This window comes from Mus musculus, chromosome 10, assembly GCF_000001635.26.
Source record: "Mus musculus strain C57BL/6J chromosome 10, GRCm38.p6 C57BL/6J".
In the NCBI taxonomy this organism is placed as follows: Eukaryota; Metazoa; Chordata; class Mammalia; order Rodentia; family Muridae; genus Mus; species Mus musculus.
Genome location: NC_000076.6, coordinates 8,806,726 through 8,828,042, shown reverse-complemented (window position 1 = coordinate 8,828,042; position 21,317 = coordinate 8,806,726). Strand labels below are relative to the sequence as shown.

The 21,317-nt window shown below is 45.8% G+C and overlaps 1 protein-coding gene and 1 non-coding gene across 5 annotated transcripts in view; both read left to right on the top strand.

The window, feature by feature from the left end:
* The window catches only part of Sash1 (SAM and SH3 domain containing 1), a 223,392-nt gene that overhangs the window by 117,566 nt on the left and 84,509 nt on the right, over nucleotides 1–21,317 (top strand). For all 4 annotated transcript variants that reach the window (XM_030245256.1, XM_006512837.3, XM_030245255.1 and 1 more), the window contains exons 3-4: nucleotides 13,586–13,636; nucleotides 13,753–13,802. In XM_030245256.1, coding sequence (XP_030101116.1) covers nucleotides 13,586–13,636; nucleotides 13,753–13,802 — 101 coding nt within the window. The remainder of the gene's footprint in view (nucleotides 1–13,585; nucleotides 13,637–13,752; nucleotides 13,803–21,317) is intronic.
* Gm25410 lies at nucleotides 3,896–4,032 on the top strand. The gene has a single exon (XR_003949085.1). It is a non-coding gene; the product is annotated as a small nucleolar RNA SNORA36 family (small nucleolar RNA).

The window sequence follows — 21,317 nt, the reverse complement described above, 5'->3', positions numbered from 1 at the left end:
GCACAGTGGCTGGTGGTGCTTATTCAGTGGATGTAGCACTATCGCTTTAATAAAGAGTAAGTTGGATGAGGTGGTCGGTGATGATCTTCCCAGCTCAGCTTTGAACTCAGCTCAACCAGTGCTCCCTTCTCAGACTGCCACATTTCTGGGACTACAGACACATGCCACTGTACCCAGCTTGCGAACTGTTTTCAAAGATTTATTTACTTTTAAGTGTGTGTGTGTGTGTGTGTGTGTGTGTGTGTGTGTGTGTGTGTGCACGCACATGTACTGAGTGTTTGTACATGTTCAACATGTCTGCATGAGCCTGCAGATGTCAGAAAAAATGCATCAGGTCCCCTGGAACTGGAGTTATATGCCATTGTGAGCTGGGAGCCAAACTTGGGTCAATGGGAGAGCACTTAGTACTTTTAAGTGCCAAGACATCTCTCCATGCCCGTGATTCCTTACTTTTCTGGTGACAGCTATGTAGGGCTTCCAGTGGTAAATGACTTCAGAATTCTTAGTGATGCTACTAGTGTGTGTTTGGTAGCTGAAGAATTTAGATATTGGTATTAGCCAGTAATAGTCACATGTGTCTAGGTAGTCTAGGTTATTCTCAACCTTCGTAAAGTTGCGACCCTTTAATACACATCAAGTCCTCATGTTGTGGTGACTCCCAACCATAAAATTATTTTCATTACTCCTTCATAACTAATTTTGCTACTGTTATGAATCCTAATGCAAATGTGGGTGTTTTCTGATGGTCTTCTGCAACCTCCATGAATGGGTTGTTCAACGCCTAGGGGTCCTTGGGTAGAAAAACACTGCTCTAGAGGACCCTGGGCACTTGCTCTTATATATCTTTCCTTCTCTCTGCAAGCACTAGGAACGGGTCTGACATTTTTTGACAGTCCCTCAACACAGGCTTTACTCCAAAGGGTCCCCAACATTTTGTCACATTGTCTGAGTTTGAAAACAAGAGCCAAAAAGCAAAACTTGAAGGAGTTATATTAATTAAATACCACACAAAACTGTTTCCAAAAACAGTTGAGTTCAAGGTGAGTTATAACTCAGCTTTGAGTGGGAACTTCCTATGGTCGAAGTGCTGTCTGAGACATGAGCCTGTAAAAGATAAATCCAAAAGGGTTTGGCAAAACAAAACACAAAACAAAAACAGAACCACAGTGGTAGTCATCAGAGGGCCAGTAGGGCAGAGGTCCCAGAGCATGTGGCTGTGTTATAGGAGAAGCCAGGTAGAATGGGGGCAGCTTTCAATAGTTCTGTCATTGGGCAAATGTCACTCTGAGGGGGACTACTCTCAAGCCTCTTAGCCAGAGGCAATTCATTAAACCTCCCCACTAATTCATAGGATCCCCTTTAGCAAAAGGAAGCACTTTGAAAGAGGGAATTAGGGACCTACCCTTGTTAATTAAAAATAAACCCTTGATTTTTCCCGAAGCCAGAAGAGCTTTTGCGTAATTATGGTTAATTTAGGAAAAAACGTGATACCACATCTAAACCCACACCCACAGAGCCACTTGGCCTAACCGCCCCAGCGAGTACAGCCAGGCTGTCGGGAAGCTGCTTTTGTTCTTGCGTGAGCCATCCCCGAAGCCGCTTGAGCATGTCCTGGGATTGCCACAAGTGTTGGGAGTCACGGACTTGTGTGTAAGTGACATCCATAGCATCTTCCCTTATTTCCCCTGGGATTGTTGTTTTCAAAAGAATACATGACACACAGCAAGCACTTCATGGGTTCCCTCCAAACTTGGTATGGAGTGCAAATTCAGGAATTGTATTTTTTTTTGGGGGGGGGAGGCGGGGGGGGAGGTAAATATCCAGCACTGCCCCACACTCGTGACACTTTCTGAGGTACTCTCTCTCAGTGGACAAGTAATGAATTCACAGCGCACGGCAGGAGACATGTAAGTTCTGCTCAACTGGAAGATTTTAAAAATAGCTCTTGGATTTTGCAGTGTGGGGCGCCATGTGCGAGATCCGGGATGACATATGTGCTACGGGTCGCAAATCCCCTTCACAAGTGTCACCCAATTAACTGCATGCCCTCTGACAGGTGGTGGGCCTCTCTATGGCTTGCAGAAAGGCAGCTCCTGCTTGCTTGCCTTTCTTTTCTTTTCTTTTCTTTTCTTTTCTTTTCTTTTCTTTTCTTTTTTCTTTTTTTTTTTTTTTTTTTTTTTTTTTGGTTCTTCAAGACAGGGTTTCTCTGTATAGTCCTGACTGTCTTGGAACTCACTCTGTAGGCCAGGCTGGCCTCGAACTCAGAAATCCGTCTGTTTCTGCTTCCCGAGTGTTGGGATTAAAGGCGTGTGCCACCACTGCCTGGCTCCTGCTTGCCTTTCATTGGCTCAGGAGAGTGTCTCTGTTGGGGAGGGAGGTGTCTGAAGAGAGAAGGCACCTTTACCAAAAGTTCTTATGGGTGTTAAGTAATTACAAAGTGAGTTTCAACCACACGCTTTGCACTTCTAGCTTTTGCCAGACAAAACCAGTTCTTTGTTCATTTGGTGGTGGTGGTGGTGGTGGTGGTGGTGGTGGTGGTAGGACCCAGAGCTTTACTCTGGCCAGGCAACTGCTTAATGACTTCTGACCAACATCCCAAAGTCAGTCATTGCAAACAGGAATAGACCACAAAGGAGAGAACCTCTTGGAGAATGACCCACCCTGTTGGAGAGATCTGCATGCAGTACAGGTAGCTGGGCTCTTTCTTGCAGGCAGGTTAATGGATTGGCAGAGTGCCGGGAAGTTGAGTCTGTCCTGTACTTACCTGGCTGCTTTTATGATAGGCCTGGTAGCAAATAGAAGACACTCAGGTACTAAGCCAAGCAAGGAGGGAACAGAATCCCTGTCCTGAGAGAGAGGATGGCTATTGCACATTATGAGAGCCAGGCCTTGGGTAAGGAATGGAACGGAAGGGTGGGCACAGGCGAGGCAGTGGAGGAGGACAGGAAGCCCTGGAAGCTGAAGGAAGCCGTTTTGCATGAGCACCAACCACAGGGCTCAGCAGATGTGATTGTGGACCCACTGTGAGTCAAGGACCCTCCATAGATAGACTCAGCCACTCCTAACACACCTTGGAGATGACCTCTCTGTGCCTCGGCCTTTTCTTGGGTGAGAGTAGAAGCATGAAGTGCCTGAAGCAGTGAGTGGGTGGTGTCAGACAAGTATTGGGTAAGTACTGTGAGCGATAGGCAGGGAATAAGGAAGACTGAGGTTCTGTTAGCTTAATTCGCATTACTATAATGAAACACTTGAGATAACCAATTTATAAAGATAAAAGGTTAACTAAATTAGGCTCATCATTTTGGAGGGTCTGATGTAGAATGCAACGATACATCGCTTTGGGCCCCTGGCAACATGGTTGGCTGGGGTCTCTTGCAGAGTAATCTACCCATCTCATGAGCCAGGAGGCAAAGGCAAACAGAAAGAGATAGGGTCCTACTAGCCCTTTGAGCATTTCTGAGGTGAGTTCATGATGTCTGTATGCACTGCTTCTCTGTTATTGTGATAAACACTTATGATTGGGACAATGTATAGAATGAGTTTATTTTGGCTTCTGGTTCTAGAGGAGTAAGAGTTGGTCAGGGGCAGGCATGGAAGCAGGAACATGAAGGAGATCATGATATGAGAGAGAGAGAGAGAGAGGGAGAGGCACCCTCACTGGAAATGATAGCAAGCTTTGAATCCTCAAAGTGTGACATAGTGACATACTTCCTCCAGCAAGGCCATGATTTTTAGATCTCCCCAAACAGTGTCACCAACCAGGCACCAAGGATTCAAATGGCCAAGACTATGGGGAATTTTTTCTGTCTTTCATTCACACTACACCATGTCTCCTTAGGTTCCACTCCCTAAAGATTGCGTGCACACACACACACACACACACACACACACATACACACAGAGACTGTTGAGTTCAGTTCAGGGCACCTTCTCTGTTCTGTTAATTAAACTTTGGGACATTGAAAGTGGCTGAGGAAAAAAATAATTGAATAGAGAGTATTATTCTATTCATATACTTCCTAGCCTAAACCAATTAAATAAAAAAAAATTCACCACCTCCTGGTAGCCCTAGCCTGGGGATGAAGTTTTTAAAATAAAGACTTGGGCAGGGTTGCCCATCTGACCTCAGGCGAGCTTGATTTCTGGGTGGAGATCCAGTGGGTGCTCTTAGGGGAGGCAGACGCAAGACGAGAATTGGCGGGCCATCCTTGGTGGGTGCTTAGGTAGCGTGTGGGGCTCATGAGGTAAACGGAGCAGATAACACACAGGGATTTGCCGCCAAGTCAATCTGGAGTTGGACGACCACCTCAGTGTGGATTTCTTCTTTACATATATTATTTTGTTTGAAATTATTTAAGAGTTGCTCTTCAAGAAATCAGCTCTCTGCGTTTATTGGCCTTGCCCTCCTGTCTGGTGTTTTATGACAATCTCAGAGTAAGTTAGGACAAATGGCTGTGATCCCTTTCAGAGCCCTGGCACGCACCTGTGGTGGAAGATATTTATAGAGCCTCGTGCGGCTCCTGCCCTTCCTCGAGCTTTCTTGTTTCTGCCGTGTTTTGCTTTACAGTTTTGGTATTCTGCCTTTTTTTTTTTTTCTTCATGCTTTATGAGTCAAATCTACAGTGTGAACACCTCATTAATAAAATCTGAATCGATGTATACATTTTTATTAATAACCACTACATGTAGCACACTGGTTGTTTGTACCACAATGTCTCCACCCCCTTATATCTTAAAACTTTTTATTCACTTATTCATCCACACAGATACTTTGCTAGCACTTGAGACAACAGTGCCTAACTAAACATAACTCTAGAAGCCTTGCCGGCAGGAGAATGTGATTATTGCCTAACATGGAGGACCTGACCCCGTCCCAGAGGTCGGGGGAGGCTGATGGAGGGCAAAGCTTTTAGTTTTCTTAAGGTCCTGTCAAAAGATACGCTTTAGTCTCCCGTCTGTGCTCAGCACTGAAGTCGCCTGCTGGTTCCTCGTTCCCGTTCCCACTTTTCAGGGGGAGCAAGCAGCTCTAGAACACTTGGTGACATTTTGAGGCTTACCTGCTGCTGTGTGTATAAGTTATGACAAGGACCTCCAGAATCCGCTACCTTCCCCAGCTTAGCTTCTCTCTTTTGTATAATGGGCGTCTTCATGAGGGGTTAAGGGCACCTGTGTGGTGAGGAAAAAATAGCGTAATCAAAGAAGAGCCTTCAGATTGACTCTGTGTGACCTTTGGCATCTAAAGTTTATATTTTCGCAGCCTAGCTTTGTTCTCGTGGCAAAGGCTTAGTGCTCTCCCAGGACTCTCCTTGTCAAATTGTAAATAAAGTATGAATGAAAAGGGCCAGGTGTGAATGCTTTGATTTGCATAGACTGTTTTAAGGCTTCATAGGGAAAAGTATGTTGGGCTTGGAAGTGGTTTCTTACTACTTTAGAAGTTAAGGTCTTTAAAAAACAAAAAAGCGAGGGGCTGGAGAGGTGGGGCAGCTGTTAAGAGTACTTTCTACTGTTGTAGAAGCCCAGAGCTTGGTGACCATCGTCCATGTCAGCTGGCTCATAACTATCTGTGTCTCCTGTTCCAGAGGATCTAATGTCCTCTGCTGGCCCGTGTGGACACTCACACGTGCATACACATGTGTGCACATACATACACACACAACTAGAAAACAAAACCTTAACAATAAAACCAAAACACCAGATCTGTTCATATTGTGGGCAAACCCTTTCTCATCTCGGTTTTCAGCTATCACCTTGCCTGTGTTGACTTCCCTTTTAAATAGACTTGTGGTGTTTAGGGACACTGCCAGGCTCCTCATCCCGTTTCCCAGATATGTCACTCAGTGTGTCCAGACTCCCTGCTTTTATCTGCTGTGCAGTGGATCTAGGAGAGGACCATGTGTGTTCTGCCCTTGACCACCATGTCTGAATATGTTTTCTGTTTGTATTCTTCTGGGAGGGGGTTATTTGTTTGCTTTGCCTGAGGGTAAAATAATCTCTGTCTGGGAGGTAAATACAGGCACATGGGCTGCTTACATGCATATTACTGCATACGTCCTATGTCTAACAGTTTTCTGATTATGGACTTTCTGCTATGTAGATGACTGAGATCGAACTGAGGAGAGATGAGAAAATGCCTTTGTCCCTCCTTACCATGCTACCACAGAAGGGCTGGGGGCTGCGGGAGGGGATCTTGCTCTGTTTCAGAATTTTAAATTATACAATGTAATAAAAATAACGCGGTATGAGATGTGTGTTCTGTTTTGAGGGGTGGATTTAAGACAGGGTTAATGTAGCCCAGGCTGGCCTCTAATTAACCATGAAGCTGAGGATGGCCCTGAACTTGTGACCCTCCTGTTTCTATCTCCCCAAGGCTAAGATTGCCACCCAGCTTGCATCTTTAAGTGACAAATGTTTCACAAAGAACTACAGGGAAGAAATTAGTGATTGTACAACCAAACATTACAAACAACAAAACAAAACAAACCCCTTACCACAGTTCTGGGTCCCGAATCTGTTAGGTCCTGGTTAACAGTATGAGATTTTAATAGCGTGTGCTTGAGTGCATGTAATCTTGAACCAGAGGTGACATAAATTCTGAAAAGAATAGCAAGTAATTTAAAGAGAAAAGATTTACCTTTGCTTTATGGCTATAAAAGTAGAATATACATACTGTAGGGGGAAGTCGGAAGAACTTAAAAGGGAATGCAAGTGACATTGAAGGTTCCCATGCGCCTTTCTAACGCAGATGTGGCCGTGGCCTTCTGATTGGCAAAGATATTTGATCAGCCAATACCGAATAAGTCTTTGTACGTGCATGCTTTCATGTCTTTATTCCTGTGATTTATTGCCTATTTCCTATCTGAAATAATACTTCTTATTAATTTATAAGCATTCCTCTCCCTCCCTCTCTCCCCCCCACCTTTCTCTCCTCCTCCCCCTTCTCCCCCGTCCCCGTGTGTGTGTGTGTGTGTGTGTGTGTGTGTATGTAGGGGCACTCATATTTGTTGACTTGTATGCCTGTGCGTGTGTATGGGCAGAGGTCAATGTCTGGATTCTTTCTCCATGGCTTTTACAGATTTTGAGACAGCATCTGCTCTAGACTAGCTGACCATCAAGCCCCTCCCCAGGGATGGATTTACAGATTCACATGTGTGATTTACAGATTCACAGTGTGCATCTGCAGCGCAGCCGTCTCCTTAGCGCGCGTAGTCTATATGTTGACCGTTTCGTCCATTAGCCGATGTGGCATATCCTTAGGTGGAAATGTGTCCTTTTTGTTCTGTTTCCATAGACCGGGGACTAGAACCCCGGGCCTCACATGTACTAAACACGGATTCTTGCACTGAGCTACACCACCAGGCCCAGAGAGAGGCAGTGGGTGGGGTGGGGTGGGGTGGGGTGGGGGATAGAGACACAGAGACACAGAGAAAGACAGAGAAAGAGTTCCTCTAGGTAATGGAGAGAAGTAGTCTATATAGACTGGAATTTCTCTCACTGGCGAGCAGCAATGTCCTGGCTTCAGTGGTTTCAGTATTGGCACAGTACCAATTAATGCTCAGTAAACAAACATTTGTTACAATAGCTGCTTTTCCCATTACTATGATCAACTAACTACTTGACTGTCTTAGTTATTCTCTCTCTCTCTCTCTCTCTCTCTCTCTCTCTCACACACACACACACACACACACACACACACACACACACATAAATACCTCAACCAAAGCAACTTAAGGGAGAAAGGATTTGCTTTGGTTGACATGCACAGTGAAGATAAGAGGGCCTCAAGACAGTGAGGCCTGAAAGCAGGGCCACAAGGCCACCCTATCTACCATACATCATCGGTCTGGAAGCAGAGAGCAAACGGGAGGTGGGGCCAGGCTGTAAAACCTCGAAGCCTGGTCCCAGTGACATACTTCCTCTAGTGAGCCTCCCAAATTGCAGCACAAGTGTTCAAACTCAAGCTACAACACCAACAAAAAGCAAGTGGGGGGGGGTTGAGGGTGAGCATATTTGCATCCCATTAAGAGGTGACGCAGTCTGCAGTGGCCAGAGGCATGGCAGGGGACATTTGGTTATACTGTGTTACTGATGGGCGAGTGAGGTGCCCAGATGGCTCCTCTCCTAGCCGCTTTATGGAGCAGGATAGCCCAGCCCATTCAGCAAACTCAGTTAAACCTCTCTGCAAGTGTCCTTAAAGACACGCCTAGGCTTGTATCTTCCAAGTCATTCCAAACCCAGTCACATAGAGGAGGGTTGACCATCCATTAACAATCCACTGGATTGTGGATTGACTTCAACGGGACCAATCTCTGCTTCCTGTCTGAGCTGCTGCAACCATGGATAATCTTAAGCGGACTTTTGGGCCTGGTGAGTGGACTCTATCCCATGGTGCTTCCTCCCTTCCCCACTGTAATGGTTGGTACGGCGGAGAGCGGAGCAGTTTAGAGTTGCAGAGAGCAAAAGTTGGCCTCGTGGCTGTGAAGGAGCTAACAAGATCTTGACAAATGGCTGCTGCTGCGAAGTGAGAGTGGATTTATGTTTAGACCGGAGTAAACTATGCATCCAGGTAATAATTTTGAGCAATGAAGTAAGTTTGCTACAGGAATCGTTAAAGAAACAGATAAATCACAGTAATTTCAACATGGCACTTTTGCCATTCAATAAATGGGTATTTTAAATTTCATTTGCTTTTGAACTAAGTTCAATAATTTATAGAGTAAGTCATTCAAAGATTAATGCTCAGGAGGGAAGAAAATACAAGAACAGAAACATATCATTTATGTATATTACATTGGAGCCTTCCCTGCCTGTGTTTCCATTATAAATCCGATTTTGCAAGCATGTGTTATAAAAAGTTTGCCATGGGCTAAACTTTGACATTTGTCTCAACCTCCTGAGACTTTTTTTTAATTTGATTTTCTTTCTCAACTAGTATAACAGCTAGTTATAGGTTGTTGTTGTTGTTTTCCAGAGGTATGTGTGTGTGTGCACACACATGCATGCAGGTGTTCCTTGCATGTGTGTGCACGTGGAGGCTACCAGTCAGTGTTGGGTATTTTCCTAAGCTATTCTCTTTCACCTTAGTGTGTGTGTGTGTGAGAGAGAGAGAGAGAGAGAGAAAGAGAGAGAGAGAGAGACAGAGAGACAGAGAGAGAGACAGAAAGAGTGTGAGAGTGTGTGTGAGCATGTGTGAGTGTGTGAGAGTATAAGTATGTAAGTACGTAAGTGTATGAGTGTGTGAGAATGTGTGAGTGTGTGAGTGTGTGTGAGTGTGAGAGTGTAAGTGTGTATGTTGCCCACATGTATGGGTGTGAGGGCCAGATGTTGCTTACTGGGTGTCCTCTTCTAGACCTCCCAAGCCTTGAAAGTCAGAGGTAGTCGTGTTGAAATCTTCTCAGGCAAAGCTTCCTTATGTGAGGTGCTCTGCTCCGCGTTTGTGTTTCTGTGCACGTGTGCACGCACACACAGAGCTCAGGGAAGGAGCAGAAGGATTCAGGGACTTGGTTCTCTCCACTTGCGGTGTAGTTCCAGGGGTTGGATTTCGCTTCTCCGGTTTGGCAATGAGTGCGCTTACCTACTGAGCCATCTCCCTGGCCCTAAAGGACCTTTCAGCTCTACCGAGATGGACTACGGGCTCCCTGGTTAACCAGCTTACCAGTGAGAGCCTGAGCCATTTTGCTTTTTCCTCACGTTCCACTCTGTGAGCCATGGAGCCTGGCTTTGTCCACCTCCTTTGCGGTCCTTGTGGAGGAGGAGTTGGCCCTGAGCTGAGCTGGTGGGTGCTTGGTGTTCTTCCTTTCTGTCTCTGGAACAGCGCAGTGGTTTGTCCCTCCTTCCTTTCCAGCTGTAAAGTTCATTTGGCATGGGATTCTGGCAGCCATAGGGACAGAGAAATGTGAATTTCCACAATTTCTTGGAAACAGCTGGAGAGAGGGATGGCTCATGAAAGCTGTTTGCCAGGACCTTATTCTGCCCTCAGGTGGGTTTGGAGTCTGGTGTTACAGCATAGCAGGTTAGATCACATTAGAAAAACAATATTCATTGAAGGCCTTAGTGTCGCATTTGACCTGCGTGCTGGTAATGTAACTGGACACCACATGTGTCCACCTGGACAAGCAGGGCAGGGCACACATGTGCACATCTGTTGAACCTTGTCAAGCAACTGGTTTTGCCTTGAGCTGGGTATATTTGAAAATAGTGCTTTTTTTTTCTTACAGAAATGCATTCTAAGCTTGACAGTTCTCTATATATTGTTTCCAATGCCTAAGTCTCTGCTTTCTAGATTGGGCTGTAAGTAGCAGTCATGACCACAAAGGGCCAACCAGTTGGACTTTGAACATAGCTCTGACATGTTAGAAACACTGCCTTGTTAAAAAAATATATATGTGTCAAGTTTGCTACAGAAATGGAAATACTCTAGACAAATGGCAAGTAGGAAAACCAGGGGGATGGGCTGGCAGGATGGCTCAGAGGGTAAAGTGACACTCTGAGTAAACTCACTGGAGCCTACAGTACAAGGAGAGAACTGGTCCCCTAAAAGCTATTCTTTGACCTCCATAAACAGTCTGTGGTACACCATAGTCTTCCCGTTCCGTCACGATAACTAACACACACACACACACACACACACACACACACACACACACACACACAGAGTCTTCCCGTCCCGTCACACACACACACACACACACACACACACACACAATCCCCGGCAGGGCATTAGGGCAGTGAAGTTCTATTGTGCTTCATATGCAGGGGTGTGGGCTGAGAGGTTGAGCGAGCAGCCAGTCCCATAAAATGTGTTTTCCTCACTCGGGTTGTTTGTGCACAGTCGTCTCCTCAGATCTACCCATTCTGGCACATTCTTTGTTTTTCTTGTGGCAAAAACAAAAACCAGCCTACATAGCGTGCAACCCACCCTCCTTCTGCTTTCAGTGTATACTGTACAGGGTCACCCACCACATGCAGCATTGAGCAGCGCCTTCCCAGAACCCACCCCTTCACCCCGGGAGAAATCGCACTGATGGGCATGGCCTGTGTCTGGGCGTGATTCCCACCGCATGCTCACATCTGTGGCTTTACTCTGAATTGTCCCCTTCCTCTGCTACTTCCCTCCTTCAGCAAAGTTCCTCTGCTGCTCTCTTATGATCCTGCTAGTCATGACTCCTAGTGAACTTAGTACGGAGGCCCATGAGAACCCATCACTGCCCATGACCATGACCATGACCTGTCTGCTTCCTAGATGTCAGTTGAGGCGAACCAAACAGCTCCTAAAATCAAACCATAGTCCTGTAGAGTAGAACAGTGGTTAAAGCTGCCACAATCAGATTATTGAAGAAATTGGAATCATTCGATATAGACTATAGACTACTATAAACTATAGACGACTTCTGCCTCGTGCGCCCATCAAATTGCAGCTGGCTGATAGAGGAGAATGATAGCCAGAGCCTTGGGTAACCATAACCTGATAACTTGAGTTCTGCCCATTCGGGCATTCTAGGCTGAGGCTTTTAGCCCCAGTATGCTAATTTCAGAGATAGGGAATGGTAATGAGCACACAGGAGATTCATTCTAAGTGGCCATGTTAGAAGGAGGGACAGATAAAGATGGGAGAAGGGAGGGCTGTCTACTGGCCTATCCCATCTTCTAAGTGACCTCAAAGAGATAGTTTCAAAATGCCAGGTCTGCCTAACTGGTCTCTCCGAGGCTGCAGAGGGTAAAGCCTGAGGCTTGCTAAGAATTCGGGTTTCTTACAAATCAAAGGTTCAAATATGATTTCTAACAGCACACACACACACACACACACACACGCACACACACCTTCTTACAGTAGCTGGAGTTTTACAGGGCAGAAACCTGACCCCAGCAGTTCTCAATAGGCTCAGCTGCTCATCTCAATATGTCAAAGAGTAATCTTTAAAAGCAGAGAGAAAATTTTAATCAGCGTCACCACTCTTGGTAGAGCAGATAAAAGATCCAGTGACGCCAAGGCTGTCTTCAGGGTACTGACAGGTGCTTTTGGAAGATCAGAGGTCTGCATAGGTGGGCAGTCTCTGTCAAAATGTGGTCTGCTTGGCCATTGTTTTGGCTCTGTGAGGGTGGGCTGAAGATGTCTTAGTCTCATGCATGCAAGAGGACAGCTCTGGTCTCTAAGATGAACAGTGCTACTCTGGGGTGTGGAGTAATAGCGTAGTATCCCACTCCCCTATGGATTATTATCCTGTTCTAGGAATCCAAGGTGACTACAGGATCAGGATCAGGATTTAGCTTTATGCCTTCTGCTGAAGTAAAGATGACAGACAGGTGCACAGTGAAGGCAGAGGTGTCAGACTTTCAGTTAGCAGTGGCCTAGGTATGGCCCAGGTGAAGAGTCAATGTGTTTTGTTTCTGTTGTTTTGCCAGAAACTGCTTCTAAGTGTGTGTTCTTGAGCCACGCCTTTGGAGACCTGCCTAGGATACGAACCTTTGTTTACTACACTGGTGTTGATTTAGAATTAGTCTCTTAAAAACAAAACAAAACAAAATCAACCTTGTGAGGCTCTGTTCTGTGCGGAAGGCTCTCCCTTCCCTAGAGTTACATCCACGTGTTTCCTTAGTACATCTTTCACATGTAAACCATCAGAGCTCATCCCAGCCCACTGTTCACATCACGTGCTACGCTGTCTCCATCTCCCGTATGTTTTACATTTTCAAGGGAAACACATCCTTTCCTATAAAACCAGGGTGTCATAGGACATGGTTTTTATCTCTAGAATTGATTTCTCTGTCCTTGTGATTTAATGGTGCTCAATAAACTCACAGCATCATGCACTTTTATATCATTCATAACCTGTAAGCTGAGAGCTTTTATAAGTTTTCAAGCAGGCCAGTTCATTTGTATTGTATTATATGATGATTTTTTTAAAAGGCTAAAGCAGTATCCAATTAGTGTTCCAGCTTTCTAACACACATTTACAACAAGCGTTATGTTACTTGAATCCTTTGAATAGATTTAGAATTTCAAAAATCACCTTGGTTGCCAAGATAGCTGTCCCAGCAGGTGAAGGCACTGGCTACCAGACCTGGCAACTTGAGTTTGATTCCTGGAGACAACTTGGTGGAAGGCATGAATTGACTCTTTCAAGATGACCCCTGACCTTCACATGCATGCCAGGACACCAGTGTGTTGTCCGGTCCTGCTCCATCACCCCCAAGAAATATAGACAAATAAACATAAAATAATTAGGCCCGAACTCTGCTGTTATAGAGTTCAATTCAACAGCTGCAGTAAATTCAATGCCCAATGGTGGTCCAGTGTGTCCGGATTCTCCTTTCACCAGTAATTGTCGGTGCCTTTCAGTCGATGGTGTTTGTGTGTTTGTGAGCAGATGATAGCAGTGGAATTTGGTCAACAGTTCAGTTGTAAGAGTCCTGAACTTCCATTTGAAAAGCATTTCAGGTTTTCCAGAAATATCTATTTATCTCAGCCATGTCCTCCCTCTATACGGCCGAGTGTTTTCTAAATCCTCCCATCTCTTCTTACACAACTATTTATCTTTCTGTGTGTGCCACGTTTAGTCTCACTAAAGCTGCATCTGTTCTGTTTTAGGAGAAACCCGACGCCAGCCCCACGTCACTTCAGCTGCGGTCCCAGATCGAAGTAAGCACAGCCACGTTCATCATCTAGTTTGCTTCTGCCTTTTCTCTTAAGTGGCATTCGGTAGAAATCAGACTCCACTCTCCCATGCTGACACGAGAACCTTCTCTCTCTTCTAGGAGTCTCTAGGCTTCTGCAGCGCCGTGTCAACACCAGAAGTGGAAAGAAAGTAAGTCACTCTCCTCCCGCCCCAGCCTGAGCTTCCAGGACGGCTCAGGGCTGGAGCTGGACGTGATAGTTTTTAACGTGTTCTGTGTGGCACATCTACCAGGGTGGCCTTTGCAGTCCAGCTGGGGATGCCTGAGGCTTTTTAGGAGGGTTATTAATTTTGCATAACTAGTTGCAGGGGAGTCCCAAATAAATGTCTGGAGCTAAAGGAAAGGTCAGGTAAGTCAATGGGGGTAGAGTTGCATCGTTGATGTTAGCTTTTAATAGAGGATGAAACGCAGAAAGGAACCAAGTTTAAAAAAATAATAATAAATCCTAAGTAAAGCCGTAGATTTTGAAAGGCTTCCCTGTTTAGGTACGCCATCCCAAAACATGTGATGTGTGTGCAAGAAGCTGGCGCAGGCTCATGAACCTGTTCTGTTAAAGGCATATTTTTGTTGTCTTGTCCTAACTTAGACTCTGTAAGCTCTACTCCCATCCAAGATAATGGTGTGTCTTATATGTTCTGCATTTCTTTTGGACAATTAAAAAAAAAAACAAAACAAAACCCACCAAACTTCTTTATATATAGGCTTTCCCTTTTCTCTTTTATTCTGGTATCATCATGCTAGAATGTTCTACCTGTGACTGTACCGAAGTAAAGAAATTTAAAGAAAGTCCACATCTCTAAAAAGACACTTCCTCTGGCCCAGAGCCACTTGTCCCGGTTTGTGCCAAGGGAGACAGAGCAGTGGTTTAGGGATGAAGTATTTTAGGAATGAGAGGCACATGCTGGGTGAGCGCGCATATGTGTGTGTGTGTGTGTGTGTGTGTGTGCGCGCGCGCGCACGTGCATGCTTTACAGCCCCCTCCGCCTAATCCGGCCACGTGTGTGCTGCTGGCAGCGTCCAGGAGTGAATGCCACTTTACCAGAAAGCTGCAGTTCTGAACCTAAGGGGCCAAGTAGGCTTGGGGGGCAAGACTAAAGAATAACACCATTGAAACCAAAGAGCTAACGAAGAGCAGAACGTAAGCACACACTTTGTAAGCATCCCCTGTTCCAGTTGACTTGTATCTTGCCAGGATCCTAGTCACGTCCAGGCTGAAGCAGGCCCGGGGTGTACGTGCACATTGGCTTTGAACTTGGAGGTACTGAGATGCTGGGGAAGCATTGGGAACAGGGGCTGACCTTCAGGAAAGAAGAAGAAGTGCTCTTCCTTCCTAGGGGAGGTGACTCATCCAGCATGGATTAGCCTTGGTTAAGTTGGGTATTCCTTTCCCTCGGTGGGGAGGAGTCATGTTTTCCCTGTTAGTATTCTTTCCTTCAAAATATGGTGTGTCTCCTGTGGCCAAGGGAGAGACAGATGGACTCCTGAGGTTAACAACAACAAAAAATCTGCACCGCACACACTGTTTACAACATCACCGCCGACCCCTTCTCCCTGTCGGTATGGTGCAGTCATTTTGCTTCTGGTCTTTAGTTGGTTCATGTTTAAATATTTCTAAACATTTTGAACTTTTAAAAAAAGTATCTGATTCATTTCTCTAGTAATGTTTCTTGAAAATTATAGCATTCCTTTTTACCTTCAAAACAAAGCTCCGCTTCAGAACCAGCAATTACTGATGTGTGTGTTCTTTATTCTTTGTCTCTCTGTCTGTCTCTGTCTCTGTCTCTCTCTGTCTCTCTCTGTCTCTCTCTCACACACACACACACACACACACACACACACACACACACTTGCTGAGCTATTGGAGAGTAAGTGACACACATCACAACCTGAAACCTTTAAGTCCTTTGACATTTCTTTTTTGTTTGTTTGTTTGGTTTTTTTTTTTTTTTTTTTTTTTTTTTTTGTTTTGTTTTTCGAGACAGGGTTTCTCTGTGTAGCCCTGGCTGTCCTGGAACTCACTTTGTAGACCAGGCTGGCCTCGAACTCAGAAATCCGCCTGCCTCTGCCTCCCGAGTGCTGGGATTAAAGGCGTGCGCCACCACTGCCTGGCTCCTTTGACATTTCTTAAGGACAAAGAAAGACATTCTTGTGATGGAACCACATGGGATTTGCCAGGACAAACACTTACAGTGAGTTCTGACTTGCAGCTTTCTCTCATTGTCCCAGTGCTGTCTTGTAAAGCGGTTTTTGGGTTTTTTTTTTTTGTTTTTAATTTTAATTTTAAAAAAATTACTCATGACAGTGTCTGAAAGGCTTTCTTAGTCTCTTGCCGTTTTTTACAGAGTGGGTAGTTGTCTTATGTTAGGTCTTTCTTGTTTCTCTTCTACACAGTATGTTACATCAGGAGGCTCATGACACCCACTAATCCCATGATTGCTGATGCTGAATTTTGACCATTTGCTTACCATGGTAGCTGTCAGGCTTCTTCTGGGAAATGATGCCCCCCTTTTTCTTTCTTCCTCTTTGAAACACTCTAGGAGGAAAATATCTGAGACTCCAGCCCTGCTCACCCCTCATCAAACTTTTACCAGGTTCTTAGGTTCAGCAATTCTTCCTGAGTCAATTTTTAACACAATGGCTGTAAAGTAGAAGACACTTATTAGTTGATAATTATTTTGAGATTAAAATACTTTTAAGAGGTTCTAGGCTTTGTCTTGTCTTGAAAGATGAGCTATCACTCTGAAATTTCTCAGTCAGATATAGTTAGGACAGATTTAATGCACGATTTACTTCAAAAAGTTACTCATTGGGCTTCAAAGTGCAGGTATGTTCAACTGGAAAATTCCCCCATTCCTCCCACCCGGATACTGGCTGGCACCCTGGCAGTGAGTTGCTCATTGAGACTGTGGAAGATGGCCTGGTGAACCAGTTGGTTGTGTCTGGTTAGTGTCCTTTGAGTGTCTGCCAACTAAAACACTTCTCTGACTCAGAGTGTTGCTTTATGGATAGAAATGTTCTTCTGCGTTTTATTCCAAAAGTAAGAGACCTTAGTAAACAAAAGGATGGGCTCAGGGGCTACGGGCAACTTCAAGCCTAGAGCAGCTTTCTGCCTTCTGCATCCAGTGTCCCCCAGTGTCTTGAGGACCAGAGCACCCACTCTGCTGCCCCAGGTAAAAGCTATGCTAAGACAGGGATCTGTCTGTCCTGGCTTATGATGTAAGGTCTGTTTCTTAAACAAAGAAAACAAACACAAACAAACAAACAAACAACCGAACAAACAAAACAGTGCCTTTTCCAGGTTGCTTTTCACTTCACAGGTGTTGAAGTCTTGAGTTCCAGGAAGTGAACTTGGATCAAGGGAGGTAGGCATGGTAAGTCTGTCATGGAGAGGAATGGAAAGAGGAGGGCGGACACAGCAGACATTGCCTGCCTTGATGGTCCTGCCTGCTTTGGCTGTCAGCTTCTGGGCCCTAGGTTGCTGCCCAAGAAAGAGTCAAAGAGAAAGACAGACAGGGAGGTAGGTTGATGGGAAGAGAAACTGGGATTCTCCCACCCCATCACCTCCGTGACAAAGACCTTCATTCACCCTGGTTTTCAGCAGGATGGTTTCTGTTTTGCCTGTGCCACCGGGGATTAGACAGGAGACTTTGTGTGACATGTGCTACAGCCGATCTGTCACTGAGCTGCGTGGCCAGCCACCTCCCCCTTCTCTCCTGCCATGTGCTTTCACTGAGGAGATTAAGGGAACAAGGAAACTTCCCTTTGAGCCCTTAATTTTTACGCCTGTCCAAATTACCTATTGATGAGCTAGAGTATGCACTTCATGGCCCCGACCCTGGATCGGTGTCTGCTACCTTGTTGAGTGTGAATCTGAGCTAAATTTCTTGTTAGCAGTTATTCTCAAAGATTGTTGAAAAGCAAAGCCTTTCTTCCTTTCCTTTTATTTTTGTTGGCTAGGATACATCTTTCTATCTATGAGGAATTAGACTATGACTGTCAGGAAGCCTGACACATACTGACATAATGCCAATTTCAATAGATCCATTTTTTTTCCATGTTGTTGTTCCTAATCATATACTTAGGACTGGCCCTGTGACTTAAGTCTTTCAGAAACCCAAGCTGTGCTTCTTGTTTTGTTTTGTTCTGTTTCTTTCTTCTTTTTTAATGGGAGTGGAGCGAGTGTGTCATCATGACCACAGAGCGGCCACGACAGCAAGGACTAAGGGGAGGGGAGGGGGTGCAAAGGCATGCCTTTCCACAAGTTACCCAGAAGCCTCTTCCCACACCATCCCCGTCTCTACTCTTGGTTTTTTCATCCAGCAGCTCTTTCCCGAGCACCGGGTTTGGCATGGATGGGCAGGCAGTCTTCTGGGTGTTGGGGTGTGGTGATGCCTGAATAGGAAGTTCACGTCGGAAGGGAGAGAGAATTACAGGGGAAAAAATCATACGTTTCATAGCTTAAAGCAGAAAGTTGGGGGGATTTGAGGCACTGGAGTTGGCAGGGGGTAGACTGAGTGTGCAGGGACCTGAGAACCCCGTGAGGACCCTCACGATGTGCTTCAGCTGACATGAGTCCCCGAATTCTACCACTCCGCTGGGGTGGACTGAGACCCTCCGAAACCAGGAGCCCAAACCATCTCCACCCCACCCATACCCCCCCCCAAAAAAAAATAAATAAAAAGAATTGGGTTACTCCATTGCTGGATCACAAGAAAGTTTTGAGAGCCGAGCACATTTTTGCCCTGAACAAAGTATTATTCTTAAGAGCAAGAGAATTGCCCTGTGGTGGGAGATTCCACAAGACCTAATACTTCATTTGTGTTCTATACACGCGCATAAGACTGATCTGAAAATGAGCCAGGTGCCTCAGTTTCAGGTAATGCCAGGATTCTCTGTTGCAAATGACCAAGGAACCAGGAAGCCAGCAGTGTCTGTGGTCATCGGCCTGTTTCTTTTATCTGTGCAGAGGTGGTATCATAGAGTTGCTCCATATGGACTGCAAATAGGAAAAGAGAACAAGAATGCGTGCTTTCGGGTTTGTTATCTCCGAGGATGGCTCTGGGCATTTCATTCACACCCAGTACTTCCAGTCCCCTTCCTGTGATGCTGTGCCCATGACTGTCCCTTACTTTTACAGACACAGAAAGTGAAGCACTGGGAGGCCATTACGTTTCTCAAAGCCACACAGCCTCTCAGTATAAGAACCCAGATTTGGTCCCATTTGAAGTGGCTGAGCGTGTGCCCAAAGCACTCTGATGCCAAACTGTTTACAATTATTTTACTTCTGCCAATCCAGAGGTTAGGGGCTAGGGGCTGTGATGGTAAATCATCAGTTAGTTGTCAACTTGATTGGATGTAGATCACCATGGAAACACCTGGGGGCGGAGCTTCTATAAGAGTGTTTTGGAAAGGTTTGACAGGAGGGAAGACATACTTTAAATTGTGGTTGGCATCATTCTAGGGGCTGGGATCCCAATTTGCATACCCAGTTGGGTACCAGCACTCACCCCTCCCTCCTCCAGGCAGAGGATACAGGCCTGGCCAGCTCAAGTCCCTGCTTTCCTGCCTTTCCCATCATGACCTGGATCCCTTCAAGCCTGAGCCAAAGTAAACCCTTCCCTCCCTCCCTGCTTCTTTCTTGCCAGGTGTTTGGTCTCAATGAGAAAGGTAAAGACATGGAGTCAGGCGGCTCATTTGCATTAGGTAAAACGCAGTTACAACCTACGGTCTGCTGCTCGTGGAAACAGGTGCCAGATAGACACTCACTGAGACCTAAGCTGGACCTCCGGCCTTTATCTCTCCACGGAGGCAAAGTCTAAAATAAATCGCAAAGCTTCACCGTCGGCCAGTATTTATAACTTGTTTCTTACTAAGTCTTTCCCCAGAGTTGAACATTCGCTGATTTAGTTTCACCTTTTTCCATTCCAGTGACTACACTTGAACTTTTTATGGCCAGGAAAAGTCCAAATATATAGGGCAATAGAAAAGGCAGATAAATAAATGGAGCCAAAGGTGGCAATAGAGCAGATTCTGTGCTCCAGCAGTGGATGGGATAGACATACTTGGTGATGGATGAATGGCCTGTCCACGCATGTGTGAAGCTCAGCACTGCTTTCCTGCCCTGTCTGGCAGCTGAGGACTTTTCCTAATGTGTCACCTTCCTATCACCCACCTAGTTAACCCCTCTTCCCTTCACACCCCTCTCCCATGCTTAGAAAGCTGTGTACTCCTTTGGCCTTTCTTCTCCATCTTCCTGTCTTCAGGGAAGTTGCCCCTGGTTGAGTTCTTGCTCAGTGCCTGACTCCCCCCGACCCACCCTGCACTTCTGACTTGGCTTCCTTCCTTCTTCTCTTCGAGCCCAGTGTGTCATATTCTCTTCTCCACCCACTAGGTAACCTCATGCCCTGTGTCACCCGCTCCCCAGGCAGGTTCCTCAGGCTGGGCTTGTTGTGTGGTGTGCTTAGCCTCTGAACTTGCTCTCCGTCTCCGTGGGATGTTCCCCTGTGTGAGATACTTTTGCGTTGCTGTGACCAAAGAGCCAACAGAAACAGTTTGAGGAGGAATTTATCTTGGCACAGGATTCGGAGGATTCAGGCCATCTCGGTGTGGCGAGCACAGTGGTAGTGCCAGCTTCTAGCCCTGGCAGCACAAATATGAGGCAGCCAGCCACATCCTGGTAGCTGAACAGGAACCAGAGGGCTCCCGCTGGGAATAGGGGGTCAGACCGAAGCCTAAAAGTCTATCCCTCACCATGAGTTCTGTCTCAGAGGTTCCATAACCTGCCAACACAACCCCACTAGCCAGGAATGACATGTTGAAACATATAATTTAAACCTCTCGTCATTACCTGAGTAAGACCCATCTGTCCTCGGCAATTCAACTATGAGCTTTCGGGCTCTGCGGGGTCTTTCTGGATTCATCCTTGACACCAGCCAGTTATTCTTATACTAGTCATTTAATCGCCTCTTGTCACTCCATGGTTCATGAGCTCCTTGGAAGGAGATACCATTTTTGAGAGCAGTTTGCTTGCCTAAGGTTCCAGAGCTGGACACAGACATGCCGGTCCAGTCTTGGTGTCCCTTTGGCCATCGGGTAGGGATGACCTGCCTGGTTCCAGACTTGGGGTTTGGATTTGGGCACCAGCTCTGCAATCCTGGGGCCAGTTCCTTGACTAAATGGGATGTAATTATAGTAATTACCTCACTTAGTAAGCTATCTAACGCACAGTAAGTACTCTGTAGTCTTATCTTTTGCTATTATGTGTCTAATATGGCTCAAGTTCATGCCCTTGCCCATGGCGCTGGTGATTATGTTCTTGAACCTCACAGGAGTCGGCCTGGCAGGAAGCTAAAGCTTCCTCCTCTGGATCTTCTTGGGGCTGCGAATTAGAGCCCATTTGATACGTGCGTCAAGCTCACTCCATGACTTGGGTTCTTTGAAATAGGATGTGACAACGGATTGTTCCCAGGCATGACATGACTTGTGCAGAAGACCCCTCTTAGTTGGCATTTCCTAGCATGTATCAGTGTCTCCCCAAACTGAAACTCGCTTAATGACATGCTTTCTGCCTGCAATAACGAACACTAAAGGTCATCTTAAAAACAACTTAGTGGAGAGACTCCCAGCTTTCACTATCCTCCCATCTG